This window comes from Aquila chrysaetos, chromosome 10 (assembly GCF_900496995.4).
Source record: "Aquila chrysaetos chrysaetos chromosome 10, bAquChr1.4, whole genome shotgun sequence".
In the NCBI taxonomy this organism is placed as follows: Eukaryota; Metazoa; Chordata; class Aves; order Accipitriformes; family Accipitridae; genus Aquila; species Aquila chrysaetos.
Genome location: NC_044013.1, coordinates 102,146 through 123,370, shown reverse-complemented (window position 1 = coordinate 123,370; position 21,225 = coordinate 102,146). Strand labels below are relative to the sequence as shown.

Below are 21,225 nucleotides of genomic sequence, written 5' to 3'. Positions count from 1 at the left end.
TTTATTTGCAATGTAGATGATCTCTTCTGACTGACTTCTACAGGTTTAAGTAATATTACAGCTTCAGTGAAAATGGATTTAATAAAGTCAATGTCAGCTAATTAGGCCTTTAGATGGTTATGGGATCATGGAGTCATTGTTTTATTTGTTGTAGATTCTCAAAAAAACCAAACTGCATTCATAAGAAAGTAAGTCATAAACATTGTGACAGTTTATTATGACTGAATTCCAGCTGAAGAAACAGGATGTTTTCTGCCCAGAAGAAAGACAAGCATCAGTACATACATGCACAAGTACCTGAAACGCTTACCAAAATCCTAGAAGAAATAAGAATTTTCGGCCTAGCAATACTTCAAATACTTGTCTACTAACCAAGTACAACAAGAGAAGAAAAAAACCAAAACCAGCAAGCAAGTGGCAGTCCATATCTTCCACTCCCCTTAGGAACATTTCCATTTCTCTTTGATTATGGCTTTTTTTTGTGAATTGCTAAGTGAAAACACTTTCAGTGTTACACTTGCATGGATATTTAATTAAGATGACAGAGCAGCTGACTGGTTTTGCTAGCTGGAATTCAAGGGACTGTCTATGTTGCAAAATGAAGTAAGTGGGGCTCAACTCCACTCAGAAGAGTAAGGCACTTACTTTTACGCATACAGTTAGACACATGCCTGAACTTAAACTCCTCCCTAGGTCAGTGATCCAACTAACACACACAGAATTAAGACCCGCTCCCTGCTTTACTTTCAGTGAACATTGTATGTCCAATTGTAATGTAGTCTGTATTTTCTAGCTGTTTTGGCCCTAAGTTCACCCTCACTGAGAAGATGAGTGATTCTGCCTAACAGTTGAATAGCTATGTTTTTACCTGTCCAACCACCATTCAGTTCTACCTGGCAGGAATTCTGGTTTGCTGACCTTTGTCAGAGTGTAATAGTATTAGCTTCAAACAGATGCTTTGCCTCAGACAATAGCTGTCATTCAATAGTTGTCATAAGGTTTCAACTGAGAAATAAGGTGATTTATGTGAGGGGAGTCCCACAGTACCTTATACGTAGTTCTACTGGTTGTTTCATTTACTTTTTTATTCCAGCACATTCTTTGTATTTGAGCACATAGTAGACTTTCATTGTTTTAGGTCAGCAGCTTCCTCTGGCTGCAGTGAAGAAGATGTGGCAGGAAAAATGCTGCAGTTCCATCCTCCGGTAGAAGACTGAGGAAATCCCTTAGTTCCAGTTCCATTGCAACAACTGATAAAGTTTCTGCTCAGAGCAGGGGAGAAAATCTTGTTTAGGTATTTTGGTTTTAGAACAAAGAAATAAAAAAACATTAACAATGTAATTACTAATTGAAGTCATCAAATTATACTGCAAGAGGAATGAAATTTAAGACACACCCATTTGGAAGCAAATACAACTATAGGAAATCTCAAAAGTAAACTGAAATTATATCTTAGATTAAAACCATACCTCTATCTTGACTCATCAGGTCTACCTGTGGCACTAATGCTTATGGAATTCTGATCTAGTACTTCACACATTTTGTATCGAATGCAAAGGAAGCCCTAAAAATCTATACCAGTACCCTAGCTCAGCACTATCTGTAAAATGGGATGTTATGCAAGCAGCTTCTCAGACCAAGCTGTTTAACATTATGTTCTTAAGTGATTACAGCACAGTTACTACGTGAAAACAATGCTTCAAAAGAAAAACTGCTAGCACTAGAAACTAAAACTTTATGATAGAGCATGGCAACCTGTACTGCACAATGCAACCCCATGATGCTGCTGTTCTGCCCTCAGGCGTTAGTTACATTGGCACTTTTAAAAAAATATACATACTTTATTAAATCTTCTTATTCTGTCAAAACAAACACACTGGCCCCTCAGCTATACACAATATTATTGACTTCCTGCAAACATGCAACAATAGGACTACATCAACTACCAGGACGGGTTTCTCTACTTCTAGTACTAACACACTGTGTTTTTTCAGTCTATGACCTAATCATCAATACACACTTAAACACCCACTGGGTTATCAATAGTAGCCTGTTAGCTGTCATTGCTTAGAACCATACAGTCACTTAGCCTAGAAAAAAAACCCTATTACTATCTATTAGTTCTATTTAGTAAGCTTTTTTAATGGTGTCTATTCTTGACCTATATAGAAACAAACAGTATGATTCCAACCATTTAACTATTTTCAGTACAAAATGAATGCCATGATTTTTATATGAGGCAACACACTGTACGGTGCAGAATCCTGTGCTAATGACTAAAAAGCCTGCTGAGCTGTATTAGTTTTAACTGTAGAAAAAGTTATCACATCAGTTGTCCTTAGTCTGAACAGTATGTAGAATGATGTCAGATGACGTGCAAAGGCTTCTGGAGTTGAGTTGCAATCAATTAATTTACCTTTCAGCGATGAAATAAGACCAGGGCAGTCATTTCCAGTAAGTCTGGTTCTCTTGCAAAGTTCAGGAAGCAGCTTGTTCCACCACACCGCCTAATCCACAGAAACCCACAGCAAAAGTATAAATTAACAAGTACTGCAATTAAGAATATGAAAGAGCTGCTAAAAATACACCAAACTAAGGTCAGAGGTGTACGAATACAGGTAAGTTATGATGAACTCAGTCATTTATTTATATAATGCTTTGAAATGCAGTGGTTTTGCACGTGTTGTATTTTTCAATTTTCAGTGCGACCTTTTTCTACTTGAAAATTTTTACACAGGGCACCCTAGTGCCTCTATAGATAAAAGTTTGTAAGAGAAAAAAAAAAAATCACATAATTAGCAAGACTGATGCAGTCAGAAAATTAAGGGTTTTTTCCCTCCAAACAGCTTCCATGCAAAGTGGTGAATAGCATTACTATAAGAACACTGCTCTGTCTCCTGACCTAATCTGTCTACTTCCAACAGCTGTAGTAGTGAATTATGTTTTGTCTATAATTTTGTTGATAAGAATGGAGAAAGGGGAAGGGATTTCTTTCCTTCTTTTTTAAACATGGTAACTTTCCTTCCACCTGTGTTCAGATTCAGTACTGCAACCTCACATTCAACTCTATAACTAATGCGGTAACAATCAACAAAACTATTTTCAGATCTAAATAAAAAGCACAAATCTCGTTTTGAACAGAGTTCTAGTATGTCCATCTGGTAGAGGATCACCTTTGCTGACTCTGGCCAGCAAAACTGTGTAAAATTATTTGAGTGGCTTTGCTGGGCAATGGAAGTAAACTCCTGTACTCCTGGAACACTGGAATAAAATCAGTTCCAAAATTAAAACTGTATAGAGGCCTAAGGGGAAAATGGGACATAAAGAACGTAATCTTTCCATTAGTGCACTAGTACCATTCTGATGTTGTAAGGTCAGAAGATGTCACTAGAACACAGGAAGAATATATTTAAGTGTGATTTTATTTTAAGGACCATGTTCTCTTACCAGTTAGCTTATTACTAAAACTTCACATTACACAACACTGTCAAACAACTTAGAACACTGATTAGTGAGAAACCAGGTAGTTTTTCATTTACAGTGGAAAAAGAACATATTACTCTTCCTTTTCTGAGGCACTTTGCCATCTGAAAAGACTATGCTTTAAATTTACTAGAATACATACAGGAAGTCACAGAAGAAACTGGTGGAAAAAATATTCCCTTAAAATTAGTGGGAACTGAGTTATCGAATTTAAATGCCAAGCAAGAGGTTCAAAGCATGCTAAGCAATTTATGTTGTCTGAAAGCTGGGCTACCTGATCCGTCCAGAGTCCGCCTGTACACAATAGCATTTTAGTAGAAAAAAAAACAAAACAAAAAGTACTGAACAACTTCAACATAAGTAGCTCACCCGATTGTCATCTTTCAGCTCATGCTGAGCGTATAATACAGCTGCATCAGGACACCTTTTGAGAAGCTGGTCAATGGCTTCCTCATACTTGCCTAGGCGGGTATTGCAGAGAACATGGATGGTGAGGCCGACATTGCCAGCCTCTGTCAGAGGCTCCAAAACAGGCAGAGCTGAAGCTATATTGATTGACTGACTACATAAAAGAGACTGAAGATAAGAAGAAAAAGTATTGTTTGGATTTAAGACAAACTTTGCAAAAAAATGCTAGCCATAACCTTAGAACAGAAGCCCTTACTTATTGGAATGATTTTGAAATAATACTTTCTTTAATAAATGTTACTGAAAACTGAGAAAGCAAGTTTAGAGTGGACTGCAAATGTAAATATCATTGTTATGACAGATCTCTTTCAGTACTTTTTTCTTCCATTATTTCAATGGGCCTTTTAGTTAAACTTGGTTAACCTGGGGGGGAAGGAGGAGAGTAGTCTGCTAGAGAAAGTTGTTCACACATACAAGAACATTTGCAGAATAGATCCAAGCTGTAAACAGTAAGATTTAAGGGTTTCATACCTGTAGTTTTGAGATATCGTCACCGTAATCTTTATCAGATGGAGATCCCGCTGACATTATGGAAGTTACCCATGGGAAAATCAACCCAAAATGATTACATGAGTTTATCTATACAAGAAAGAATCAAGTTGCAATAAAAGGAATATTTCTGTTAGTGACAGTTCTATGTGAAACCCACCAAAAGTGAAGAAAATTTTACTCTCAAATAGCCTAATTTAAAATAGCAGCTGCTCTTTCTTCTGGTTCATACAATTTAGTAACAAATAAACTGGAAACTTCTATTTAATTCTCTATTTCAGATTTCCCATTCAGAATCCTTTAAAATTCATCATTCACACATTTTTCTCATTTAGTCAGCTTTGTAAAATTGCAAACACTCCACCTGACAAACTCTCATTGTTTCATTTTAGCCCTTATTTCTATCCAGAGCTGAGATTCCTGTTGGAATTATATTTGCAAATGTCCCCAAAGAGTAGGACTGGCCAGAACCAGAAATACCTATTTGGTAACTGCACGCTACCTTATTTGCTTTCAGTCTTGCTTCTTTTAAGAGAAAAACTGTCCAGAATTAAAATATTAAGGATAGTATTTGGATAGATTTTGGAGGGACAATGCAGTCATAAAAATTCCTCTGAGTGGTATACTTACCAGATCCTCTGCTGTTTTCAGTGGCTTAGTCTCAGGAAGCTGCTGCTTTGATATTCTCCAAACATACTGAGAAGTAACCCTCAATAAAAGCTCCTGAAGTACTTCTTCCTGAGAGCACACTACAAGAAGAGCTTCCCAGAAATCCACCAAGAGCTGAGGAATAGTGTTTTCACTGTTACTACACAACAGCTAAGAACAAAAACATTAGAAGACAGCAAGTTAGCAGAGACTATGGTACTTACTAGTGGCAGAAGTTAGAAGAGACAGGAGAAACAGTTTTTCACTTTTACTTGAAGCAGAATATTGGTTCCTTTTTTGTCTTGATGTATTTCTAATGGGTGTGATTCTACATGATGCAGTGCTAGGCAAAGTAAAAAGTTCATGGAATGATTTTCTGGTAATCAATTCTAAACAATAGATTTGATTTCTTCTTCAAGATATACTCCACTGCCAGAGATGTCAGCACACTGACAGCAAGTATTTACAGACTGCTAATTTGGAGGATTTTTATATATGTCAATAGCCAGGCAGAGATCTTCGAAAGAATCTAAAGGCCATGATAAGAGATGCTGTGTAGCTCAGTTAGGTATAATGGTAGGACCACAAGCAAGATGCTTTAAGGTCTGGTGTGTCAGTGAAAAGGACTTTTACTTGGTTTCCAACTGGCTTTAAACAACAACACTTATTCTAATTTGAGTTTCATGACTTGGTATTTCTGGTACAGGTCTTTCACAGTAACAGACATGAGACTGCAACATACCTACATTGAAGAATATATGGTCTCAATCCAATGTTATTCATTGTAGAGAAAAGAAAAAAGGTTTGTCTATTCCCAATCTAAATAAAGAAAATTTCGGTGACACCAGAAAAACTATTCTATTTATCTTTCTTTTCATGAACTGCAGAGACCCACTCTTCTTTCAGGAATTTATACAGAATATCAGAACATTATATACCTTCATATTTAAGTCTGATTCTTTAGAATTACGTTTCAACCCTAATGAGTTCTTCAGAAGGAGCTTATGGAAGTGATTTATCTAAATTCTGTTAAATTTCAGTAGCCTTAGGAAGCCATTGAAAGATCCCTGAGATCAGGGTATTCTCCATTCAAATGACAGGGTTAAAACAAAGAACTTAATGGATTTTTTTTTTTTTGCTTGATTTAACCAGTATTTCTTTCCAGAAGGTCCAGTTTCTGACTCTGTAGTCATCTATCATGACTGGAATATATCCAACCCTCATCTTCCTCTTTCTGAAGAAATACTGAAATGTGAGTGAAGGAGCAAATGAGGCTGCCTTGCTTACCCATAACAACATCACCATGAGAAAAATAGAAGCAAAAAATGATCACATGCCAACCTTGAAAAACGTATCTGCTTCTTCCAGTTCAATTTTACTGTTCTCATGTAAAGCCACAGTGGCAGCCACCAGTAAACCAGGCTGCATCTCCTTCAGGTAAACAGCAAACTCAGTTGGCAGAACCATTCCTTCCTTACGCTGTCTCAAGAGTTTTGGTTGTCCAATGAAGCCACAGGCCAGTATTGTCTACAAATAAATCAGGTAAAGAATTCAACCCACATACAATTCAACTCAGCAAACTCAGTATTTCCTCAGGCAGCAAAGTTTAGACTGATGAAATGACGAAGAGTCAAGGGAAGGAAATAAATTCTTTCTACAATTTATAGAATAGCTCCCCGGAGACTGAGCTCCAAATGGTGTGCTGGAGCACTGACTCCTGAGCAGTAGGCCATTTGCCTGAACACTGAAAGTAACATGCTGCTGAAATCAGGAGTTACTGTGCACATAACAAAGGTAGATTTCACTATGAAATCCAAGACATGCAATACACATGGCGTTTTGAAAAATCACTGGCTGAAATTTCAATAGACTACTTTGCTAAAGTATGATTTTTATTTTGAAAATACCCCTGAAACAATGATCAAAATCTGCTGCACTATGTGTAACAGTAAGTTGTTTCTGGATATCTGAGTGCTTTTGAAGGTAAGCATGACAAGGTACTATTTCCACTGTAAAGACAGTGGGGAAATGATTCCTAAGCAGATTAAATGAATTACACAGGTAATATAAGGCAGACCTAAGAGGAAAATTCAGATTCCACCCCACTATGCATACAAACTGTCTTTCCTTTCTTTATCTTTCTGAAAGTGTTATTTTTTCTACGTTGCAACAAAATGCTTTTTAAAGGTGAGGTGCAATAGAACATTTTTTTAATAGGTCAGATTAAAAAGGAAAAAAAACAACCCCAAAACTCAACACCCAAACCCCAGCCACCTTATTCTTTAAATAACATCCACGCAGTAGAATGTGTATGTTTGCTCACAACATGACAATTTCACTCGATCACGCTGCAAGTGGTTAGAAAGCAGGTGGTGCTGAATATCATTGTTGAAACAGCTCTCCACAGTTCCTACCTTGCAATTCAAAACCTGCAAACTTTGAAAGCTCTCCAGGACTTCTCCTACCAAAGCATGATATCCAACTTCGGAACAGCTATCAGTTTATTTAAAAGTTTTTAGACCTCCAAAATCTCACTCTCAGAAAAAGTCTGTATCTCGAGCTCTGTCACCTCTGAATATTCAACAGTCCTGATTAACCTTAACAAGAAGTAATTTACAGACTGGTCTCAATCTAAAACCACATGTGAACATCTATGGCAGAGACTGTTTCACTAACATTTTTCCCCCACTGATGTGGAATTCTTACTTTGATAGCACTGAAGTAGGTTCTGATCTGATCTTAATGAAGGTTAAGTGCTTTGATTCTACATAAGAAAGATGGGAAATTGTACACAGAAACTTCAGTTTGTGTGCACCATGGATATTCTGCTTCAACAGCAGTTTTATAAGGGCTGTTTGCATACAGATGGTGTTTTCATGGGCACATCACATATTAATTACAGGTGGAGGTGTGTGAAAAAGCTACTATTACAACCCTGCCATACTGCTGAAGAGCACTGGCTCTGCAGAGCTTGTTACACCCCAGTAAACAGCATTTAATTTATCAAAAATTAACAGCTTCAAAACTTTTGCTTATTTGGTAAGGCTTTGCCAAGATAAGACTACCCTAACCTGCAGGGTAAACAGTACAGTCCCAGTACACGCCAACCCTTGATACTACTGTTATTCCGCACGTTCAGTGGAGCCTACACAGTATATCAGGAGAAAAAGGAGTAAAAGTTTCTTTTACTGTAAAATACAACTACAGGCCAAACCTATTCACTTGGGCTTTGCGAAGCATGAATAGCTCATGCTTTCAGCATACTTTACCTCCTTATAGGAGTCCATCTCATGTTCATACAATGTCAAGTCTCCCATTTTCAGAGCCATGAAAGCCTTAGTAAGTGTCAGGACCACTGATGGCATAATCTTTTCTGCTTTCTGAAGATACTTCACAGCTGTCACAGGACATACGTTTCTCATGCAGGGGCTGCAGAGGATATGAGGCAGCTGCACAGGGTCAGCAAGATAGAATATCTGGAGAACTTTATTTGCTGATTCCTATTGAAATAAAAGCCATTTGACAGTTTAGACTTTTCCAGATATACAGTCTTCTATGGCATATGAAAGTATTGCAGTTTTGTTTTGTTTTGGTTTTTTTTTCATAAAACAGACAAGTACATCTTAGCTTTCGAATCACAGTGCCTTTCCTGCCTCTTTCCTCCCTACAGGTAAAAGTAAAGGATCTATAACCAGCAGTGATTCAACTCATATTCTGGGGTGCTAGAGAACATCCACCACCACAGTGAATTGGTTTTACCAACCTGTGCAATTTTGTAATGTTCAGAGAAACAGTTTGTTTTGTTACAGAAATGGGAGATGAAAGAAATTTGAGGCAGAGCTTTCCTAAAGCACAAGTGTCTCTGTGTGCAAGTAAGAACCAGATCATTAGCAACGTGCATCATGATAGCCAAACTCACAATATGTTGCGTGAAAACAGCTCAAAGCATCACAGGTGCTGCTTGCTATTTTGTCAACAAAAAAAGGGAAAATAAAAACCATGTGAAAAAGAACAACTGTAAAACTAAAGCAGCAGCTCAGCATTTTCAAAGGGAATTTAATTAAAATGTGATACACACTTCCTAAAATCAGAACTAAATCAATAGATTAAGAAAAAAAACTTGTTTCTACCTTACTTAATTCTTCATTTAAGTCTTCATTAAGAGAGTGAGTTAAGTAAAATACAAATCCTCTCTCATATGTCTGCATTTCATCACCTTCTGAAACTAGCCTCTTTAAAACTTCAGTCATGGATAAACCTGACATTCTGTAGTATGGCAAAGCAAGGTGGTAATCCTTTGTGTCAAACCTGAAGGCAACAGAGGAAGGAAAAAAAGAACTAAGGGCAACACTTTTGCCATCACTGTTTGTAAGAACTAAAATAATACATCAAACAAAGTTGCAGACTCACCAGTATCTGCAAATACATAGCTCATATTCAACATAATGTATTCTCTGTTCAATGACAATAAAGACAACCAAATACTGAAGAGATGACTAGATTAAGCTGTTTTCATAGAATGTAAACATTTATATTATATATGCAATACTAATGTAAAACAGCAAAGAATGATGGATTTTCATTTTAAGGTTACATTATTGGAAACAAAAGCTCACTTGTATCACTTTGGCATCTAAAACCATACCTGCTGTAGCAGTCTCCTAAGAAGGCACAACTTTCTCTGAATGCTCTTAGAAGTTCTTCCTTCTCATCTGATGTAAGGAAACAAGGGTCCATTATAGCTGCTCTGACCAGTAAGTGAGCCTCACTTAGAAGATGGATGCAACTCTCAGTTTTTACATTTTCGTAAGTTCTACTATAATCTACCTAGAACAGACACAGGATATTCTTAGGCTGCTGGCAAAAATTAAGAATATACAGCAACAGTTCTAAAGAGGGTAGCAACCACTTGAAATAGGATTATAGGTTATTCATGAGAAATGCATTACATTATATTCAGCAATGGCATGCATCAAAGATTAAATAACAGCACTTATTTTTAGTCACCAAACAACAAAAGCAGGAGTTGGGCAATACCATTTCTCTGTAAAGCTGAATGGTTGAAACAGTGTTTATAATATATAAATTCCAACCAGGTTCTGACTCAGAATTTGTTCTGGATTTGATGCTGTCAGCCTTTCTGGAACTAGAGAAAAGAAAAACAGTTGAGCTGTCAGTGTCCAAATAAACACTATGCAGCCAAAAAAACCCCACTCACTTGATAATTCAAATGCATAAATAGGTATGTTTGCAGGCTAGTAAATGCTTGAGAGGTAAGCTGTGAATTTAAGTCATAATGGCTAATAACAAAACAGGGATAGGCATGTTCATACACCACTAACATCATCAAAACTCTCTACTACATCTTCTCCCGGGTTTAACACCAGGTAGTATCAGATACTTACATTAAAGTTAAGTAATTCAAATTAGCTAAGATGTTTACTTACTTTCTGTAAGGACTTACTGCACGTTTGCCCCTGCAGCTCTATTAATGTTTTTGCCAAGACATGGTGTAAAAAAAAATTTGAATGCTTTTACTGTAACATATTGGCTAGGTCTGTAATGCCCTAAAGGTTAAAACACTGTAGGAAAACACAGACTCTTTTTGTTCTGGTTTTTGGAGTTTTGGTTTTAACTGTTCTGGGATATTTACATCTTCATTCTCAAATGATGGTGTTAAGACTAGCATTCATTCAACTTACATTCTTTACAGAAGGCAAAAAGCATATCTTCCTCAAATGCCAACTGTAATCTTTGAAACAATAAAATTGGCAGAAGAAACTGTACTTTATGCATAGAAAACTACAGTATTTTGCATTACCATTTGCCTTGATGGGCTTATCCTCATCTTCTCCTGAATAATGTCTGTTCTCGGCTTTAAGAAATACTGGTTCAAATAACTCTTCAATCAGCTATATCTGTCCCACTTTTGTTAATGAACTCGAACTGACTTTAATAATGTGATTTCTGAATAGCTGTTCTAGAATAGCTGTTTAGCTGTTTTGTGAAAAGACCTCAGAAAAGAATGGGAATAGCAGTTCTCACGGAAATAGATAAAAAGTCACAAATGCCTCTGGCTACATACATGCTACAGAGCATCTTGGGCCAAAGTCCGATCCTTCTTTTGTCATGGATTACTATAGTGATGTTCACAACTTTCCTTGGAAAGAACCCTTAGCCACATGTAAGGCATTTTCATTTTGTGCTACAACACATTTTTTTAGCCTCTAGCTTCAGTACTCCTACTTATTTTTGTTTCTCAAGATAAATATTTTTTCTTCTCAGCAGATACGTTCTTAGTAACATAATTTTAACACTACTTAAGAAAGTTAAGTTTTTTACAATCTTGAGTAACTTAATTTTGTTGACTTCAACCATTTGTGACCCTACCCTCTTTTCTTCTATGTCAGTTAATACAGTAGAATTGAAAAAAAATAAATGCTTGACTTCTGCTCTTATGCACCAACTAGGGAATTATTCCCAAACAGTTTTTCCACAGAGGAACCCCTCTTCAACTCCAACATCCACAAATTCAGCACTGTACACAGAGCTATAAATACCATCTCCCCAAAAGACACAAATCCTTACAGCATCCTTCTTGTAGGCTTTCTTCTTTCAGTAATATCTTCCATGTCTGCCTTAGTCAAAAGAATTATATGGTTTCTGAAATGACAGATAGCTCTTGGTCCTATAAAAAGCTGCATTCTTAATGTGCAGACATCCAATGCAACAGGTGGACAAGCCTATAAAGGAAAGTGATTGTTTCGTAATTTCAGTTAGTATGTACTTTGAGTCTTTAAATAAAAAAAAAGAAAAGAAAAAAAGGTAACCTTTGTCCAATGTTCTGACACTAAAAAGATTCACTGGCTTTCCTAACTTTGAGTGCTTCACTTAAGCAAGAATAAAAATACTCATAAAACTATGACATAAATTATATAACAATGGGTAAAAAAAAAAATCATTTCACTCTTCAAAGCAACTACACAGTTTTAGATGTGTGTCTCAAAACAACTGAGCCTGAGGGAGATGCCTAACATGGAAAACTCAATCCCAAATAGTTTGAATTTGGCCAAGTTGTAGAGGATTGCCTGCCATGGTTATAAAAGTCTCGATTTCAGTTGCTTATAAAAAGCAATTATAGATAGAAGTATTTGCCTGCCTATTGGTACATTACATACCCAGTATTACATCCCTGATTTGTTCAATATGCACCTTTCAAGTAAAACTTACTGTATCATCTATACTAGACTAAAAATGGAAAAATTCAACCTCATTTGCCCAGAAATATTCTAAATTTACAGCTTCAAGAAGATAAAATACCATATTTACAAATTAGCATACAGAGTGAAGCAAGGCAACACAGCATCATATGTACACTCAACTTTTTGAAGAAACCTCAAACTTTAAAGAGGCAGAGGGCTGCAATGGTGACCAGGAGACTTTAATCTGCCCTGGGCTAGTCAGAGCCAGGACCAGCACCAGCCAGCTCTGAAACTGATGTAAAAAAACCAGCAGGAATAATAATAACAACAACAACAACAACAACAACAACAACAATAATAATAAATAACCATCACCATCGTCACACTTCAAGCTCCACACTGGGGCAGAGACACCCCTGTGTGAACGTGGCCCATGGAGGACCCATACCAGGGCAGGGACACCCCTGCGTGAACGTGGCCCATGGAGGACCCGTACCGGGGCAGGGACGCCCCAGAGGGACTGCAGCCCATGGAGGACCCATGCCAGAGTGGGTCTGCTGCCTGTGGACGGCAAGCTGCAGTACGGACACCCGTGAGGGACTGCAGCCTGCAGACTACCATTGTGGGCACACCTCCTCAAACCTCCTGCTGAGGCAGGAGGCAGCCTGTTGCCTGACTGGAGGAATTGTGATGGACTGAATGTAACCCACAGTGAAAACACAGAAAGCTGAGACTGGAGAAGGGACAGGAGAGACTGTGTCACATGTTTGTATTCTTTATCTCAATACCTCTACAGAGAGCAGAGAATACGTGTTTGGCTCTTGAAAATTTTATACTACTTCCACTGTCCTATGGTTTCTTTATGTCTGCTGTCTACATGCTCAAAAGAAATCCTTAAATGCTAACTTAAAATACCTTTCAGTCTATCTTTCCTGGTATTTTTATTAATGTATATCCCAAACTTTACAATTCAATAGATTTTTACTGGTAAGCAATTTAAGGAAGGGGAAAAGTCTAGACCATCAAGGATCAAACGCCCTCCTAAAAAAACATGCATGAAGTATCTGGTAGCAGACTTCCTCAAGTGTCTACAGTCCCTTTACAAAAATTGTTTTTTCAAGGACACCTGAGAGACACAAACATCATCAGCTGCAATAAGGGAAAACTCTGCACCCTTCATTTAGATTTATACAGGAAAGCGCGGAATTTAGTTTAAAATGTAAGTTATTTTATAGCTTCTGATGTTTTTGAAAACATTCTACTAATGGTCTAGAATCTTAAACCACAGTAATAGATTGTTTCATTGAGACATTTGTAGACCATTAAAATACAATATGCCATAGACTGAAGTAAAATACTAATTTTGGATGTTATACTAATGGTTCAGCCAATAGAAACTAACAGGATTTCAGAAGGAAACATAAGGAGAGTAAGTGCCACACTACCACCCCCATTCTTTTAGCAAGATAACGAGAGGTGCACCTTCACGGTCGTATCTATATATGGATCCTCATCACGAGCTGCTGCTGCACTGCACCGCACTGTGAAACACTGCAGGTTCTCACTAGAGGGAAAGAAGAAACCAAAAAGATGATGGAAAAAACCAAAGACTTGCAAAAATCAAGTAGCCAAGACTGCAGAGAATCAGATCTTTTTCCTTCGTAGAAATGGGCCTTGAAGTCTAAGCAGGAGGGCATGCTGCACTATCACATGAGCCTACCCAGAGAGTTCCAGGAGGCTATGAAGGACATATCAGAGGGGGGGGGGGGAGGGGGGGGGGTGTGTGGAAGGCAGCAGCATAGAGAAACATAGTAATACTACCAGCAAAATCATAAACATAGTACCTTGTAATGACGTGCAGGAACTGTGGAGTGAGAACTGCCTGCTCTGACTTCTCTGAATACTGGTAAGTAGAAATCAGTTCTACTAACTTCCCAACAGAGTAGAGATATCCAACATGAGGTAAAGAGAAAAAGCAAAAGAGACTCAGTAGTTCTTTCTTGTTCTCAGTTTCCTCATGAGCCGTCACAGAACCTCCTAGATGTAACAATAAGAAAGGCATTTTATATACCTCGTAAATCAAAACCTGGCAATTCCTATGCAAGCCTGATACCTAAAAGACACTATCAAACCTGCCCAGGTTGCAGACTGGTTTTGTTAGTAGCTTGTGAAGAGAAGAAGAATTATATTAAGATCAGTGTACAGGTTGGATCAGTGCACAGGTCAAAAATTTATATGTCCTGTCATCATATTTGGAGGCATTTTTAACAAAAGTGCAGATGTACCAGCGAGTGAAGAAATTCTACAGATATAACAGCATCTGAGAGTCCTGGCAGATTCATCACAACTAAGCATCCATGAATTGAACGATCAGCCCGATCTTAGACAACTACTTGTGAGCTGGGATGAACGCTCATCCAGAGCTACAGCTACAGTGCACCAAAATACAGGCCCTCACTTAAAGGAAAGAAAGCCTGGGAATGGCAGAATTTATTTATAAAGCCACTTTGGCATGTAAAGGCTGTGTTCAGATTCTACAGACCCTCTTGTCAAAGACTGTAAATCACAAGAGAACATAAGATAGCTGGACTTACAATGGCAAGTAGCTTATTCTCAAGTCAGCTGCAACTTAAATGAGGCTTTGCTCCTTAGCAGACAGACAACCACAAACTGGGTGAGCAGTCAGTAAAGCTGATTGATAACATACAGCATTAAATTTTTCCATGGGTCTGTTGGGGCTTGAGCTAGTGTGTATTAGAGAACCCCTAAAATTGGCATTCATCCCTTGCAGTTTTAATTAAAGCCTGGCAGAAAGGTAACCTGTATCTTAATGATTATTAAGGTTTACTACTCTGATTTCCACTGTTGACTAATGAGAGGCAGCTTAGTATCTTATAACACTGAGGATAATTTTATTAATGCAGTGTAAAGAGTAACTGTTTTGTGATGTAAAATTAATCAGTAGAGAACTGATAAAAGCTGATTTAACCTTCCTCTTTTGGTGTGGTGAATTGATATTTTAGTTCAAGGTTTATGCAGAACTTAGAGAAACTTAGAAGACTTTTTTGTCAATAGAAGCTCAGTTTAAATCATTGAAAAGGGAGGAAAGACCTTAATTTAAAAACAAATCATACAGAAACAGTGTACAAAACAGAATATACAAAGAAGCTCCTTCCTTTCCCAGGTCTCCTGTGACACAGGCCATAATGCATCCAAGCATATCCATATACCTGTCTGGTATACAGGAAGCAGTTGAACAGAGTGCAACTTTGTCTCCTCACAAAACCCAAAAGGCGACTGGTCTGGTGTAAAACGCCTAGAGAAAAAAATCCAAAACAACACAGAACCTTAGTGAGAAATTATTATGAGCTACTTTGGACAAGTAAACAGCACTAGCTATAACAGGCATAACTGACGTTTTAATACTCAACAACAATGTGCACTTCTACTACTAATGTAATTCGCACGGCAATCAATGCCAAGAAACACGTGGCACAGCTAGAAACAACTATTCTTGCAAACAAAATCCTCTTTCTTTGCTTGTCTACAAGACTTGTGTCAAAGTTTGGGATCACTGGAAGACATGTTGCAATTGGTTTGAACCTCAATTTAACCTTTTATTTTCCTCTCTTTTTATTCAGCTGAGCTATATGTAACAGGGTGCCATCTCCACTCCTACTTTTCTTCCCTAGTATGTGTCATCCTTTTTCCTGCTTTGCTTTGGAATTTACTACTGGACTGTAACATCAATTCTTCCTCCGTTTTGGATAAAAGTTGAATGGCTTTGATCACTAACAAAATAAAAAGTATAGTTTCTTAGTGCTTAAGATACTTGCTAAACCCCCTTTGCTAGTTGGAGAAAGGGAGAATGCAGGTTTTTTTAGAGGTACTCAAATCAGTATCACTTCAGCTGGATCTGATGAAAGCTGCAGAATAAACAGAAGGCAGTACCTTGATTACGGTCACACAGACAGGACTGCTGATCAGTCTCGCGTGTAATCCTTTAAAATAGGCTTCTCTAAACAGTAACAAGATTTGACACAAGCCACTTCGGAATAAGGTATGTAAAACTTGGTTTTGCCAGTTCCACATAAAAGTATAAAAACTGTGGGTGGTCAGAGACTGGAACAGGTTGCCCAGAGATGCTGTGGAGTCTCCATCTGTGGAGATACTCAAAACCTGACTAGACAGGGTCCTGGAAAACCTGTTCTAGCTGACCGTGCTTGAGAAGAGAGGGGGTGGGGTATGGGACTACATGGTCTCACAAGGTCCCTTCCAACATAAATGATTTTCTCATTCTGTATTCCTTGAGAAAGGACCATTCCTTCTGATACATCACAAGAGAAGCTGCCATGCATGGTCTTCACAGCGTACAAGGATGTATGATGAAAGCAGACGTTAAACATCACTAGATCTGCAAACTCACCGAAGTTCTATTCTATTTCAATTATAACAACAAGTCACATTCCCCAGATAAAATGAAACTTAGGATTTGCAAGGCCAAAAGTTGTCCAACTGAGATGAGCAGGTTCACGGTGTGCTGAGTTAAGAACTGGCTGGACAGCAGAGCTCACAGTGTTGTAGTGAATGGGGCTACATCTGGCTGGTGACTGGTCACCAGCAGTGTTCCTCAGGGTTCAATCCTGGGGCCAGTGCTGGTCAATATTTTGATCAATCATCTGGATGCAGGGGTTGAATGCACCATTAGCAACTTCACTGACAATACCAAACTGGGAGGTGCTGTTGACTCTCTTGAGGGACAAGAGGCTTTGCAGAGGGATCTAGATAGACTGGAGCGTTGGACAATCACCAACGGCATGAAATGGAACAAATCCAAGTGCCAGATTCTGCACCTAGGACGCAGTAATGCCAGGCACAAGTATAAACTGGGAGAGGAGTTGCTGGAGAGCAGCCCTGCAGAAAAGGACCTGGGGGTGCTGGTCAGCAGCAGGCTCAATAGGAGGCTCATCAGGACAGGTTCAGACTTGACATCAGGAAACTTTTCTTTACCAAGAGGGTGGTCAAACCCTGGAACAGGCTTCCTAGAGAGGTGGTCAACGCCCCAAGCCTGTCAGTGTTTAAGAGGCATTTGGACAATGCCCTTAATAATATGCTTTAACATTGGGTCAGCCCTGAAGTGGTCAGGCAGCTGGACTAGACAATCATTGCAGGTCCCTTCCAATTGCAACAAAATAGAAATATTCTGTTCTATTAAAAAATGGACTTTCTTTGGTATCACATTGTTTCCTCAGTGCAAAAAAAAAAACCAAACAAAAAACCCTTATAAAAACCCCAGAAGTCAAAATATCAAGGTGGATTTTTGTTTCAACGAGATGTGAGCCACAGCTCATTATGTGTAGTAAATTAACCCATAAAGGGGAAAATGCATCTGTAATACCTGAAAAGCAGATACCGCACTTGGAAGCGCTTTGTGTCTTCTGTAGGTAACTCTGTGGATTCCAGTGTGATGGGTATCTCACATAGCTTACTTTCTTCCCCAAGCAGTTCCACTGGCTTCTGACATACGATGAACTCATCTAACTCAAGCTGTAAAGTATGTGTTGAAGGGCCTTCATCTTTTTTTACACCTTAACAGTGAAAATGCCATATTAATTGTTCAAACCATTCCATTTAGCAGTAAGAAAATGATATGACAGAGTATCAATTAAATACTCCAATTACAGCTACTTAGCTAGCATTGGCTTCCTCAAACCATGAGATTTTGAAAACAGCTATGCTAGAAGACGAGAACAATCCTTCATTTAAGCCTCAACAGTCTGAATACCTAAGAGTCAAGACTTCTGAAAGAACAGCTAAACTGTTCATTATAAGGCCAGTCCAAGGCAACCTGTGCTGCAAATGGCTGGCTGTCAAAAAATGTTGTCATTTGGCTGGAGAGGTTTTAAGAAGGAAAAGGCAGCTATGATAGAAAGTTGTGTTATCTTAAACTCACTTAAGTTCTGGAAAGCAAATCCTAACAGCACTCAGAAAGTAATTTGAACTTTTCTGTTTAGTTTTTAGTAATAAAAACAACTAGGGGAAGGATGCCATTATCTGAGTTAAGATCCATCTTCACTCAGTGACAAACCTTCCAGTTTATATTCTTCCTATCTGACTAGTCTTATATACCTTTCAATTTCTTCTAGGTGGAGTTTCCATTTCTGAAAGACCATCCTTTTCTGTTTTAAGTTTCTTCAAATACAAATGAAGCATCTTCCTAAGGTTTGTTGGTGTTCATCTGACACTTTTGGAAAGGTGGGAATTGATTACATATGGATCAATTTCTTGCAATACACAGGAACGAAACCTACTGAGTACATCTATTTCTGGGATTCTAAGGCAAGCCCCTGAATAAGGGGGGACTGAAGGACTGAAAAAGGAGAACTTGCTGACACCTTGTTTACGCAGGTTCTGAGCCAACTAAGAGTTACAAAAGACCATACACATTGCCACAGAAGCATTCTTAAATGTGTAAGCCAATATGCATGGTCCATTTCAAGGTTCATGAGATGCTTCTTCCATTTGGCCTCCCACTTGTCCCCTAGAAGAGACACAGTTATTTGGGCAGTGACACTGATAGAATAGTATTTCTGAACACAGCACACTGAACTACTACCACTTCGATTTGGCCCATGCTGGCACCCCAAAACAAGGACCTGAATCTATGTCTTTAGAGGTTGCACTATCCTGAAAGTGTCTGCAGAACGATGGCATTATTTGTTTTAAGTGTCACCTCCAACTGCAGGTGGTACAACTTTTCATGCACTCGAATATTCAGCTGACAGTCCTAACATGATTGGGAAACATTTACTGAAGGGCAATGATTTTGTTTGAGCCTAATTCGAGAATAACAGGAATCAGTCAGCAGATTCTTGGAAATAAAAAAAATTTAATTTCTGTACTTACCTCCATCCACAGGCTTTTCTAGTGTACTAACTCTATGTGCACATTGCTCTGTCCTGTCTGCACTTTGCTGGACCACTTCCAGTTTCAGGATCAGAACATCCAGCTCTGTTGTTATGGCTATATGTCTGGCACAAAATGCAACTTCAGCAGGAATGAGGTTATCAATGTGTAAAATTAAGGAGCGTTCAAAGTCTAACACAGTCAAATTCTGGTTTATGACCAGATATTTCAAGCAGAACATGACTAGTTTATTTTTGCAGCCCACAAGAAGATCTCCATTTACAGGACAACATGAAATGCACAGTGGAGGATCCGAAAGTGGCATTTCCACAATTGACATCTGTTCTTTTAAGGTTTCACTGTATGACTCTTCCATCTTGTGACCAACCATACGAACACAAACACGAGAACTCCCTGCAGACATGCATCTCCAGTTCATATACGCTCTTAGGAAAGTTGCTTTGCTTTTTTCTTCAATTGTCACCAGATAGTCTCCTTAAAAGAAAGCAGTGGTCCTGATATATCATTAAAGAATAGATGACAGTTTTTGAGCTCTTTACCTGCTGTAGTACATTACAAAGATCATCCTAAATTCTCGACTCCTACAAATAATTCCCCCAAACGGTTTTCAGCAATTTTTCTCTAATGAAATCCAAAGCGCAAGTTCCTTTGCTGGGTGGAACACACTTCCCATACCATTAAAACAAAGGACTTCTAGGTCTAGGTCCAGACTAACTCCTAAGCGAATCTGCTTTATGAGCTGCGACTGCAGACAAGGTGTCGTCGTCGTCCCCCCCCCCCCCCCGAGAATATCCATTAACGAGAAAATGTTTTGATCTCTGAAGACCAGGGAAAGACTCAGGAAGAGCTCTGGGATCGGCTGGGGAAACCACCCGCCCCGTGCTCCGAAGCCAAAAAAAAAAAAAAAAAAAAAGACAGGAGCACAGGCGGGGCGGAGAAAGGCGGCAGAAGCAGCAACACGCCGGCCATGCACTCCCCACCGGCCACGGCGCTTCCAGCCGCCCGCGCGGCTCTCGGACCAGGCCGTGCCTCACGGCCCGCCGCTCCCCGACCCGGCCCGCGGCAGCCAGCCCGCTCCGGCGAGGAACGCCCGGGCCCGCCCTCAGCGCCAGGCAGTCGCGGGCAGGGAGCGCCAGGCCCGCCCAGCGGAGCCTGGCCGCCTCCGCTGGCCCAACGCCCTCCCCGGCCCGGCCCGGCCCGGCCCGGCCCGGCCCGAGCGCCTCGGCCCGGCGTCCTGTCCCCCACCCCGCCCCGGCGCAGAGCGGTGGGGGCCCGCAGGCCTCTCCCCGCACGCGAGCCGGCGCTCCCGGGCCCAGCGGCGAACGAGACTGACCTGCCTGGCTGTGCGCCATGCGCAGCACGGGACCCAGCGTGGCGAAGGAGCCCAGGGGCTCGCAGCGGCCCCGGTCGCGCACCGCGAACACTTCGACCCCGCAGCTGGCCGCCGCGCTGGCCACGAACAGCACATCGCGGCCGCAGCAGAAATGCGCCGGCTCTTGCTTGCAGGGCACCACCCGCTGCGACCCGAAGGGGTGCAAGTTGTAAAGCTGCACCATGGTCCCCGAAGACCTCCGCCACGGCCGCGCAAAGAGCGCCCGCCGGCCTCCGGGGGCCGCGCTCCCCCACCGCCACTTCCGCGGGGCGGCTCAGGGCCGGCGCCAGCAGCAGCAGGAGGAGCACCAACAGCAGGAATGGCGGCGGCGCGCCAGGCTGCGGCCTCCCGGAGGCAAAAAGGAAGGCGGTTTGGGTTCGAAATGCACCAAGTCTTTCTTCAGAACTCCGTCAACTGCATTCTCCACAGCTACTGGTCACAAGGACTTCTGAAAATAATTAGCTTCTGGCTATCGTTAGCACATGTAGCCCTTTCTCTCTCTCCGGTTTTGTAGAACGCGTGGGGAAGGAAAAAACCAAAACCAAACCTGGAAAAAACCAAAACAAAACACTAAAGCTTTTTCTCCTTTACCAGGATTCAGGACTAAAACAATTTAAGGTAGCGGGTCAGCAGTTT

General features: G+C 40.0%; 1 protein-coding gene across 1 annotated transcript; it reads right to left on the bottom strand.

Moving 5' to 3' along the window:
* Positions 1–189: 189 nt before the first annotated feature.
* HPS3 (HPS3 biogenesis of lysosomal organelles complex 2 subunit 1) lies at positions 190–20,993 on the bottom strand. The gene is made up of 17 exons (XM_030029469.2): positions 20,551–20,993; positions 19,197–19,691; positions 17,689–17,878; positions 15,521–15,606; positions 14,135–14,327; positions 13,773–13,854; positions 11,677–11,831; positions 10,126–10,234; positions 9,734–9,915; positions 9,219–9,396; positions 8,358–8,588; positions 6,430–6,615; positions 5,071–5,259; positions 4,423–4,530; positions 3,853–4,059; positions 2,417–2,507; positions 190–1,262 (listed from the first exon to the last, which is right to left on the bottom strand). The coding sequence occupies exons 1-17, from the start codon at positions 20,771–20,773 to the stop codon at positions 1,135–1,137; spliced, it is 3,033 nt and encodes a 1,010-aa protein (XP_029885329.1). The 5' UTR covers positions 20,774–20,993; the 3' UTR covers positions 190–1,134.
* Between the last annotated feature and the right edge of the window lie 232 nt (positions 20,994–21,225).

Bases quoted from the DNA above. Each gene is read 5' to 3' on its own strand.
- HPS3 (XM_030029469.2), bottom strand. From the start codon at position 20,773: ATGGTGCAGCTTTACAACTTGCACCCCTTCGGGTCGCAGCGGGTGGTG. The intron at 17,879-19,196 runs GTAAGTACAGAA...TTCACTGTTAAG, and splicing joins AGAAAAGCCTGTGGATGGAG to GTGTAAAAAAAGATGAAGGC. The intron at 14,328-15,520 runs GTATATGGATAT...TGTTACATCTAG, and splicing joins GCTTCCTGTATACCAGACAG to GAGGTTCTGTGACGGCTCAT.